Source organism: Pelmatolapia mariae, linkage group LG7 (assembly GCF_036321145.2).
Source record: "Pelmatolapia mariae isolate MD_Pm_ZW linkage group LG7, Pm_UMD_F_2, whole genome shotgun sequence".
Lineage (NCBI taxonomy): Eukaryota > Metazoa > Chordata > Actinopteri > Cichliformes > Cichlidae > Pelmatolapia > Pelmatolapia mariae.
The window spans coordinates 54282793-54294874 of record NC_086233.1 but is presented as its reverse complement, the minus strand read 5'-3'; the positions used below and the strand labels follow the sequence as shown (position 1 = coordinate 54294874).

The 12082-nt window shown below is 38.5% G+C and overlaps 1 protein-coding gene across 1 annotated transcript; it reads right to left on the bottom strand.

Annotated features, from left to right (window-relative positions):
* Positions 1 to 3579: 3579 nt before the first annotated feature.
* On the bottom strand, positions 3580 to 7787 carry syt1b (synaptotagmin Ib). Its single transcript, XM_063481145.1, has 8 exons — positions 7649 to 7787; positions 5811 to 5992; positions 5350 to 5463; positions 5039 to 5206; positions 4766 to 4933; positions 4361 to 4478; positions 3869 to 4002; positions 3580 to 3786 (listed from the first exon to the last, which is right to left on the bottom strand). The coding sequence occupies exons 1-8, from the start codon at positions 7785 to 7787 to the stop codon at positions 3580 to 3582; spliced, it is 1230 nt and encodes a 409-aa protein (XP_063337215.1).
* Between the last annotated feature and the right edge of the window lie 4295 nt (positions 7788 to 12082).

The window sequence follows — 12082 nt, the reverse complement described above, 5'->3', positions numbered from 1 at the left end:
CGTACCTGGTGGCGACAGCCCCCCCTGACCAGCTGACGAGTAGCCTACACCTGTTGCGCAGGTAAGCCTGTTGCTTTGCTCTCTATCACTGCATCTTCAACCAGCAGGCTGACTTTGGCTTGACCGTTTGCCTCCGTGTCAGCCTACAAATCTGCCCCTCCATAACAGAGGTTTTCACCTGAATGTACCGTAAAATCACTTGGTGTCACATGACTGGGGTGGGACCCTTGACAGAGACACAAACAGAGAAACAAGCAGGGGGGGAAATGAACTAGAGAGCTTCGAATTAAGAGTCCAGTTCACAAAAGTTGGTTATATAGACATTATTAGCCAAAACAAACCATAAAAATAACAAACATATATTTGAAAAGAAAACAGCAGGAGCAAAAGCCCTTCTGGAAGACAGCCCTGAAGTAAACTTAGTCCATTAGCTAACAGAAAAGTAGGTTAGCTAGCTAAAAAGGAATACGAACACTGATGCTAAGATGTGTGAAAATGAATAAAGCTACCATATGTAAAGGTAGCAAAGCAAAAATAAATAAATCAAATTAAAAAAAAAGTAAAAAATAATAATAAAATGAATAAATGAATACATAAATAAATACAAACAAATAAAAAAATACATTTTTCTTTTGTTTCTTGCATGTTTAAGATATTTGAACTAATTTCAGTTAGACAAATTAGACAAAAATAACCTAATTAAATGCTAAATGCAGTTTTTAAAAATTATAATTTGATTTATTAACAGGCATAAATTGCCCCTTAAACCTAACAACTGGTTGTGCCACTCTTGGCCTCAAGGATTGCAATCAGGTGTTTGCAGTAACTGGCAATGAGTCTTTCATATCACTTTGAGAAGTGTTGTTCCACTCTTCTTTGAGGAATTGTTTTAATTCAGCCACACCGGAAGATTTTACACCAGTAAATACTGGTGCTTAATACTGCACTGCTTACTGGACTATTAGCGCAGAACTTTCTGTAACAGACTGATTCGACTTCGCTGCCACAAGGACAGACACAGGAATAACTCCCTCTTGCTACACATAACAAAGAATCTGTGCTTTCACGTTAACTTTATTTCAACCTACACTTAACACAGACAAAGCCATGTTATTGCACAGCACTTGCCACCACACTTCGTCAGTGTCATCTGGTGTCGGCTGTGATCTTTTTACTACATTTAGTAAGTATGCATGTTTTTGGACTGTGGAAGGAATTTAGAGGACCCGGATGCAGCCAGAGCAGAACATGTAAACTCCCCACAAAGGTCCCAGCCTGCCTTGCTGTGGGGTGACAGTCATAATCTCTGCGCCATTGTTCCATTCTCAACATGGACCTGTGAATCATTCAAGAAAAAAAAGGATATTGTTACCAAAGATGCAACTTTGTTGCTTGCTGCCTTTAAAAAAAACATATCATGTCACCATTACATAGTTGACTCCATGAAAAATGCCAAAGGTAGGCCTGTCCTTAAGTTCTGATCAAAATGCCTCTACAGCGACATCTGCAGTTTACAGAGTTAGTGTGAGGAGAAAAAGGAGGACGTCGCAAGTCTCAGCACCTCCAGATGGGATCTCTCACAATAATTTAATACACTTCAGCTTTTTTCATGCTGATGCTTGTTGTAGCAGCCCCAAAGGACTGTTAAATGAGGAGAGAAAGGATTTAGAAGGAGGGGATTCAGCAGTGATGGAGCCCTGCTGGGGACAGGATAGAAAGTTTTGCTTCGCTGGCACACTTACAGGTCTCTCTGCCACACCACTAGCACTGGATGGACTGCTTCATAAGCTATAGCCTTACAGAATCCAAACAAAACTTGCTCTTAATGCACTGACTGCAAAATCACTCATTACAGCTATGAAATCACCAAACATTAGTGTAAATCTCCCACAGGGAACAGAACTGATAACACACTAAATTTTTTTATTAATTTCAGGTAACATCCTCAGGGTTTTGCACATGGTAAAACTTAATTATCCAGTTAGTTCTGCATAGACAGGATAAGTCAGGGTCTCCTCAGGCAGCTGAGATGTCGAACTCAGAGTTTTACACTTGAATCTTTTGTTATACAGAGACAGTCTTATCAGAGCGATCTGAACATTTTTTTAATTATTACTTTTAAAGTCAGATCCCTAAAAACTGAAACCAAAAATAGATTTGTTGTGAGGTTGTCCTGAGCTTTCCCACCTAAAGTCAGTAACTGCAGTAGCGATAATGGTATCATTATTGTTCACATGCCCGTTTACTATAATGGCTGTGTTTAGAGAGGTTACTCTAAACACAGCAAAATGCAGCCTGGCAATGAATTAATTATTTGAGAAAAATTATTATTTTTCTGTGGGGCTTTAGGCTTCGCAGTAGACACGGAGGCCTTTCCCTCTGAGCTGTTTAAAGGGCCAGTTTATTAAAATAATTAAAGCTGCATATATTAGGATAGCTATTATCTACACTTATAATAATGCACTCTTGTTGTTCCTCAATGAAAATGAACTCCCTCCATAATTTTTTCATGGAATTCCTATTTGTCTGTCTATGTATACATGAGGACAAAACACTACAGCGCTCACTATGTGCACATTATTACTTTACACTATATTGTGCTGCCATCTGCACTTCACAGATATATTTTTTAATCAAGAAAAAAAAATGTGTGTACACCTATATCCCAAAAATGAGAAAAGATGGGTCATGATTTAATGCAACTTTATGCACAATTAGGATTAACAAATACTGTCTCCCACTGGTTAAAATTTAGAAATAAAGACTTCATTAAAGAGTGAAGTGTTTTTTTGTGGGGGGGTTTGCAGAAATTGTTGCCACTTCGTGGCTTATGCAATTATGAGCTTAAAACCATTTATTTGCTTCAGTTTTTTTTAGCATTCTGCATGGCTATACAAAGTCTGTGTTCATGACTAGTCCCTGTTAGAAATGCCCATGGTTTACTTTTGTGGCAAAACAAGAAAGGCAAATGTGACAAATTCCTATTTTCAAATTCTGTCAAGACAGGAAAAATAAAATATTCCTGTTGAGATTTGGGCCTGTTCCCACTCTCCACTTTGGCTAGAGCAAAGGAACAAGTCTGTAAATGCTGCCTAGAAATTATCTTGGCTTCTCTTTCTTGGCTCCTCAGTCACAGTGCACTATATTAACCTTTAATGATATTATTTTTCTTGTAAAATGTTACAGTGGAATACAATAGAAATTTAACGTACCTAAATGAATTTCAAAAGAATGAATCAGGCGCTTAATAGCAGTCATACAAGTGCCTATTTTCAGCCCTTTGGCTTGTCTATTGCGCAAGTGTAATTTGCTTGGTGGACATCATAGAACAGATGACACTTACAAGTAAAAAAATGTAATTTGCTTTAATAACACTGTACATAGTGATGCATCTTTGATAAGGCAGAAGCAGGAGGAGGGAATGAAAAGCTTGCAGTCTGTTTTAAAGACTTGGATATTGTCATGGCTAAAGCAAGTTATCATTGGGTAGAATTAGTCAGTTAAGCTGCTTAACATTCTAAAGGAACAAAAATTAGAAGTATTTGAGGTAAATGCTGAGTTTTATATCCCACCAGGCTTTCATTTCTTGTTGGAAATTAGTGCATTGACTTCATCTTCTGGTTGAAGGCTATGCCACTGGGCTATTGGCCGCCGGGGGTTGGCCAGCATGTCTGACCAATGGCGTTGCTCAGTTCCAGTGCTGTTCCCGCCCAGCAACACCTTCCCGATAGCGTCATTCTTCCCAATCTTGTCATAGTCAAGCACAGTCACTGCTACCTGCACCTTCTACAAATGAAAATACAGACACACAAATATCAGTGCTGATTATTGTATTTGTGTGCTTCAATTCGCAAATAAAAATGTGTACCTCTATCTGTTCACAAGGTACTTCAAAGCTGAAGGATTCATTGTAGTAAGGGTTCAGAGTGTTTTTCTTAATTGTTGTTTTCTTTTTCTTGAGTCTTTTCCCATTCTGCATTAAGTGGATCTTCACATAAGGGTCTGGAAATGAGAAGAGGGAGTTTTTATGTCACAGAGCAGACCAACGGCCTGGCATGGATGCAGTAACTCCATCAGTGAAACACAACATCAATTGTCCTCAGTTTCCTTAAACAGAAGCTTTTTGAAAGTGGGCACAGCACTAAAAAGGCATTTAGAAGACCTTAAAACTGAGCCAGCACAAGAGAGCACCTGGTGAAATTATCAATTACACAGAGAGACATACGTTTATATGTTTAGATTTTGTATTAATTGGTTTGCACTGAATCATCAAAATTATCAGTACTAAAAAAGGTCAAAAAGATTATTGCCAAAGGCTTTAAATCTGAGATGATTTCAAAGTTTTTGCTGCTTAACTCACCTGATAATCCACCCACATCCATTTTCTTCAGATTTTTGGCCTCCAAAATCACCACTGTCAGCTTCCCTGCTGTAGGGACATACCTCAAGGACAAACATATGTCTCCGAGCCGTTCACTCTAATACACACAAGAAGTAGTGAAAAAGAAGAGTATCACATTCGATGAATGTTTAATAAATTTTAATGCATAAATTATTAATTAGTAAAAAAAAAAGCTGGAGTTCCTAAGACTGAAATGCTTTGTTTAGTATTTAAAAAGCTAGTAAAACAGGAAAAATGGGATTGATTTTTTTCAGATAACAACTATTCAGGACGTCCCGCCTGTTCAGTTTTGGAAAATTTAAACGCATTCATCTTCTGTGATCCTCCCTTCTTCATCCTCCCCCTGTCATAATATTCTCCTACCTCCTCCTTCTCTGCCTTCTGCAGGTCCCTCCACTCTTGCAGAGACTGGCTGAAGTCCACACTGCTCATGGGTATCTTCACAGCTCCAATAGCATCATGTTTTGAGAAACGGTCAAAGTCATACACAGTCATCACAAGGTTCTTCCCGCCCAGCTCAGTGTATGGTACCTGCAGAGCAGAGAACATAATTAAGGGCAGTCATTTTGCACATATATTAACAGAGCTGCTAGTCAGGGGAAATTACCTTTATTTATGTTGGTGTATTACATTTACCTTAAATGTGAAAGTCTCATTGAAGTTGGGTTCTAAGGTTTTTCTATGAACTTTGGTTTCAAACTTTTTCTTTTTGTCTGGTAGCAGATAGAGTTTAACGTAAGGGTCAGAACTTCCTCCCACGTCCATCGCAGGTAGCTCTGCAGCCTGCAAGATGCCTACCACCAGCTGGAACATGATAACAGGGGAATGTAAGGGGGAGAAAAGAGACTCTGGCTAATTGACAGGGAGAAGAAAAGTATTCAAATGTGACATTTTGAGAGCTGGCAGATGGTGGGCAAAACGCATCATAGTGAATAGCTGGGACTCACCGTATTATCTGTGAAATTGTAGTCTAATGTGAAATGTAGTCTGCCCAGCTTCTCGTCTTCCTTGGGCTCGTTATCTGACAGCTCTGTTTCTTTGTCACATTCATCTTTCAGGGACTGCATGCAGACAGACATGCATCACATCAGGTAATCTGTGCTACAACTTGTGAGGATGTTCCTCCTGTATGTTGTGTACCCTCACACAACCAGACACAGAAATAGATGATACATGAGCAATGTGTGACACACAGCCTTGATTAAAGTCCAGAACAAGTTATCTCATACCATAGTTCAACTTTTATTACAACATGAAGGAGTACAAAACATCCATATGTCTGAACACACACTGACAGTTTTAGTAGTCCTGGATGACCCGGATGTCAGGACTGTGATACATTGCAAGGACAATGCGTCTGCAGGCGGGAGAGGGGGGGGGACACAGACTGTGTGTTTTTACAGCTTACCTCATTGTAACCTCCATCCATTTCAGTGTCAAAACCTCCCTTACTCTTCTCTTTCCCCTTTTTCTTGTCCTTTTCTTTGCCCTTGTCCCCCTTTTTTAGGAACTTCTTCCATACGCACACAGCGCAGGACAGCACCATGCACAAGCTCACAATACAAAGGGCAGCGACAGCCCATGATGGCACTGCAAATCCACAAAGCACAGAGATCAATCATACATAAATGTTTGACAAAATATTTAGTTCTGGTTGTTTTCTCTTAAAATAGTTTTAAGGCAAAATGAAATAAAACAAATTTCTACATTGTCTGAATTAAGAGTACATAAAGTGAACACTGGGAAATAGTGCAATGAACTCTAATGTTCCTGTATTATTTGTTGAATAGCTTATATTTTAAGTCTTTATGGAATTTTGCATTCATTGTAAATCAACTGTACAGCTCTACAGTGTTATCTATGAGGGCACAATCCATGGAAATTTTAGACCATAATTTGGGGTTATGTTAATCCAGATTAAAACATATTGCAAGGTGTTATCATCTGTCATGTCGTGGTATTATCACAGCATAGTTCAAGTGCTTGTTCTGAAGTGTCGTTTCAAGGGACATCACCATCTCCAAGATTACATTTTTGTCATTTGGCATGCAATTTTAAATTTTCCAAAAAACGTGCATGCATATGGCTGTCCAAGCGGTACGCATGTATAACTCAAGTTAGTTTCTTTCATTTAAGGAACATTTCTAAATTGCAAGCTATAATCTTCTCTGAACTAAAAAAAATTGTTCATGCGTTTGTGTCATTGCGCCTACATTATTCTAATGCCTTATTTACTGGCTTAGATAAATCATTTCTGTCACGCCTCCAAGCAATACAAAACGCTGCAGCCAGACTCCTAATGCACTCTGGCAAGTGAGCTCACATCACCCTTGTTTTATCCTCTTTACATTGGCTCCCAGTTGATTTTAGAATTTGTTTTAAAATTCTCACACTTCCCTACAGAGCACTAAATGGAAAAGCTCCAGACTACATATCTCAAAATCTATTATTTGTCCCTCATACAAGACTGAAGAATAGGGGGGGCAGAGTCTTACAGTCTGTGGCACCAAGGCTCTGGAACAGTTTTCCTCTGTGAAATCTTTTTTTTTAAATACTGTTAAATTGGGCGTTCAGTTGACATTCTTTGTCTTTTTAAGTTTTTATTCTGTTTTAATGTTGTTCTCTATTGGTATTAATTGTCTCTTAATTGTTGTAGCATAATGCAACATATATCTGTAAACAGTGCTATATAAATACATTTTACTTACTTACTTACTTACTTAGTCTGAAGTACAACAACAAAAATATAAAAAGAATGATTTCCAACTATGATTGTCACACAAAATTGTAATGCACTACTACCAGGGAGGGTATTTTAAAATTAAATCTATATAATTTAAAATATGTCTATATGTAATATGTAGGATATTTGCTCCATAAAAGCAAATGTGTCAAATATGGCATTTTAGATGTTGTTTTGTGCTTCGTCCTTCAAAAATAATTGTTGAAAATATATCACTTACATTACTGTTTGCTGTTAGGGGATAATATCTGACTGAATCATTGCAGCTATCCGATCCCAGTCCTCCAGCTGACTGGGTAAACACCGATAATACTAATAAGAAATGTGAGATGTTCAAATTTCTTAATAGTGCACAAGTTTCTTAATTTCTTCATATACTTCACCAAATCCCCGAAGAAAATGTAACTTGCTCACATTCAGAATTTTTATAATTTTTTTTCCTAATTTTCCTGGTTACAAATGTTAATTCATAATTTTATCATTAAGTCATTTGTCGAACTCACTGTGGATGCTGTGAAGTTCACTCATGAACTTATTAAGACTGTGGCCTCCAGATTGTTTTTGGCCTGGCGTGGTAGTTGCATTTGGCAGATGGGTAGGGGTAACTGAGGTGCTTGGTTCAACTCGGCGGTTCCCAGTCATTATTAGAAGAGTGACGACAGAAACTGGTGAGATGAAGAAAAAAGATTGCTCAGCCCTAAAAACATCACAGCACATGCAAGAGAACATTATACTTCAATAAAATACAAGACTGTTGCAAACTTTCCGAAGAACCATCCAAACAAACAATTTAAACACGGATACACACAAAGGAGAGTTTCCATATTTGTTATTGATCAGATAGCAGTAATGTGCTTATAGATGCTGTACCATCAGTGTGAAATGACTTCTCTTGTTTCTGCTGGCCTGGCAAAAACACTTGAAAACAGGATGTGAAAGCTGCTCTCTCTCTTTCTGCCAAACTGCTGACATGGAGGTGTTTGGTGAGGTGGGAGGTTTAAGCGTCATGCGTGGACCTCTGCTATTCCACAATGAGCTGCCAAAGGTGAAAATCATGTGCCAAGGTGATGTTTAACAAAGGCAAACAAACTAAGTGAGGGGAAGTTAATTTGCCAAAAGTTGGCTCCCAAATGCAAAACTGTTTTGGTATGTTATATTCTATTCCGCAGACATCGCGGGGATTGAGTATCTGAGGCTGAATCAGCAGATGGGATCACACACCCAAGCAGATACTGATCTCATTTTATGTCTGCATTTTCAGGATCATACACCAATTTTGTCTGAAAAGATACACCGCTGTTACTAAGAGTTGCAGGAGCAAGCAGAATTAAAGGGATACCCAAAGGAATCAGGAGTTCTTCCAAACACTATATCTACAATATTACAGAGCTCTGACACTGGTGATATTATCGTGTATTTTAAACAGCATTGCTCAAAATACATGTTATAAATGTTCAGCTGTGCATGTCCTATGACAGATTCTACAACATTTAGAAAAAAGGGCTAATTTGATGCAAGACACTTAATCAACGTGTATGACTCTATTCCAAAACAGAAGGTAATATGTAATATGTAACAATATGTATAAAAGGTGTCAAATTCACCTAAATGTTTAGACAATATACAGCCTAGCATATATATCAACCTCCAAAGGTTTGTTCCTTCAGAGGAAGTTCCCTTTACTAGTTATGATTTTACAAATTATTAAATGACCAAGACTATATCCAGTAAACAATATAATAACCTTTTTAATCTCATAAATATTTACCATTGTGTATTCATGAGTTTTCACATAGTTAATATTTAGGTTCACCAGAGTCAGGACAGAAAAAGACATTTCAACTGATGAAACAACATTTAAAATTAATAGGAAATAGAGACATACCTGTATTAAAGCGTTCCAGCAGCAATATTCGGACTTGCGGGCAATTCTTTTCCTTACACAAAAATGCAGGAGGAAGATAAAAGATGACAGAACACGAGACGCAGATGAGAACGGTGAGGTAAGGACCACCACGCTGGCCGTTGTCCTTTTGTTTTTGTGTCTTGTGCGTTCTTAGACATAAAGAAGAACAGTGCAGGTGTGTGAGAGCTGGATCAGGAGCGAGCGCGAGAGAAAGGGTGGGGTGGGTATAGGTGAAATGGCAGCTCAGTCATCTTGTGTTGCTTCCCTCTGTGTGTGTGCGCGTGTGTGTGTGTATTCTGGTGAATTTGTTCTGTGCATTCAGGTCTCATGGGAGCACTGGTCCTTATTTCTGCCACCCCACCTCTTGTGACCTCTGTCCCATCCCTGCAGGTCACCCTCACCAGGCCACTGATGTATATTCATTAGTGTAGTGACATGGCATTTTAACAGCTCGTTAGCATACTGAGACTTCAGCAATAGAGGACATTTACATTCAGCGTGGACAGCTCGGTATGCGTGTGTGTTTGTGTGCATGCGCGCATCTGTACATCTGGCAGTAACTGCAGAACTGTCTCATACTATCTATGTATGGATGATGTTGCCTGATTTAGAAACTTAGGATGTGGTTTCTGCAGCAACACTGAGATCAGGTTCCGGCCCCGCCTCATTCACCTTGAGGACCTAGAGATACTGTACAGAAGGAGGGATGAGACAGAGGGAAAAGAGAGGGTTTGGGGGATGGGCTGGGAAACATGGAGATCAATGTAAGTTCTGTTTGTGACATGTAGAAAATAGTAGCACTGTATTTTATTTGGACACTACAAACTGTTTTGAATGTTTTTAGTGAATTTATTATAGAGAAGGCCTGCAGGCCAGGGATGTGTTGCTAATCCTGCGTTCACCTGTGAGAAATCACAATTATTGGCCTTATTTTAGTAAATAAGCTTAATTTTAGGACAAGAAGCTGTATAAACAACTTTTACCAGAGACACGTGACAACAAAATACAAATATCCAACATTTATCATATATAGATTTCATGAGTATGACCTTTGACCTTTTTCAGGTTGAAAACAATATATGTTAAGAGTATAATCATTATTCACTCAGAAACCATTAATTAATCAGTAAATTTATGATCATAACTCATTTATATAAAACAAACTCCCAATGAAACAGTATGTAACTCTGAAGTGTGTAATGTTATCTCAAGTCGAACTATACATCATGAAGGTTGGCACCATGTGACACTTCATTACATTTCTCATTTAATGTTTCATGTACTCTATTTTGGAAGTCCTGCATTTATCTAACAACACATAGGGTGATCTGAGCCCAAGTAATCAATATAGTAAGATTTGTGTTTGGATACCATGTCTGGCCCAGCATCAAAGGTTTTATAGTGCAAGACAGATGGTACCTGTGCCCTAAAGTCTTTCAGGTCAGAGTGACCTGCTAATGGTGGTGAACAAAGGAACTGGAATTTACTGACTTTTCAGAGTTGACCACCTGCCAGAGATGAGATCAAGAATGGAAATTTAGAGAGGATGGGTGTAGTAGACCACTACCTATAAAAGTAGGGGCCCCAGAAGGTCCTGTGGGCTTGCCTTTGGTTGAGCTTAACCTCAGCATGGGGCACTTTTTGTCCATTTTTCATCTATGCTCCAATTAGTATGCTCTTGACACGTCTGGTGAGGGACAGAAAAACTGACAAACGAACTAAACCTGGGGAAAAGCTAAGGATAACAAATAACCTGTGGATGGAAACATGGGCAAGAAATGAGGAAGCAGCAGACATGGGGAAACAGGCAGAAGAAACACAGAGACACACAAGGAACGACACGCAGACAGACCAGCAAGGAGCAGAAGGAAGCACACACTAAATATACACCCAAGGTAACGAGGGAAATGGACAACAGGAGGGAGACACAGCTGAACCTAATTAGACATGACGAAGCAGGGAGGAAGCAAAACAGAATACGCTGACAAAGGACAAGAACTATCAAAATAAAACAGGAAGCTTGACAGAGGAAATTTTAAAAAAACTAGAGGTAGGACTCAGGGAACACGTAGTGGCAGAGGACACCAACTCTAGACGTATAAACTAAAACGCAGTAACTGGGGAGACATAGGCAACAGAGACTTAACACAGGCAAGGATAAATACCAAGGGAAGAAGAACTAAGATCACTAAGACTTAAGAAATAAAGATAACCAAACCCAGGAATACAATACTTAAACATATTAACACAGAATCTGAAACACAACCGTGGCAGCTTTCCCTCCTAAACCACAGCCTTCCCTTAGTGTCTTAAATAATCTATTCCTGTAATTCCTGTCATGAAGCTGTGTCTCCATGTTTTTTGCATGTTGTGGCTTAGAAAATACTCGAGTTTATTCTAATGCACTAATATAATTCTATTATTATGATATAACAAGTTTCATTTAGCTTTGCACAAAAATAGAGGGTAGAAATGTCATTGAAATATCTAATTTTACTCTCTTTACTATTTTGAGTATATTGCAAAGCCTGTACTTTTCACCTTTACATAAGTAAACAAGTTGAATCAGTACTTCAGAGTTTACTGGAGTATTTTTTAATACTAGTATCTGTAATATGCTGCTCAGATAAATAAAATATTTAATTTCAAAAACTAAAATTGACTTTCCTTTTTTACCTGACCTGTATTCTCTTTTCCACTAAATATTTCTTATTACTTGTTGTAGTGTGTGCTAGAAATAAAGGCTGGGCGATGTGAGGAAAATCTCATATCACAATATTTTTTTGGCTATATCATGTCTGATCTCGCTTGTTCTCTTCTTCATCTCTAGGTTGGTGCTCCCTGCTCCGACTTTCTCCTCCTCTTTCTCACACGCTGCTGAATTTATCCTTGTGTGTCAGAGGTGGAAAGCCATAAGAATGAACAATAAATAGAACTGAAACTTTTTGGGTTGTTATTTAATTATTGAATTCTGTGAGGTGGAGGCGTAAAAAGAGCTCAGGTTATTTAATTAAGTGGTACTAGCAAACAT

What these genes read in the sequence shown, in the direction of transcription:
- syt1b (XM_063481145.1), bottom strand. Translation starts at nt 7,787, where the DNA reads ATGACTGGGAACCGCCGAGTTGAACCAAGCACCTCAGTTACCCCTACC. An exon ending in ATGAGACTTTCACATTTAAG is followed by an intron (nt 4,934 to 5,038) that starts GTAAATGTAATA and finishes TCTGCTCTGCAG; the next exon opens with GTACCATACACTGAGCTGGG. An exon ending in GGATGTGGGTGGATTATCAG is followed by an intron (nt 4,003 to 4,360) that starts GTGAGTTAAGCA and finishes TCTCATTTCCAG; the next exon opens with ACCCTTATGTGAAGATCCAC.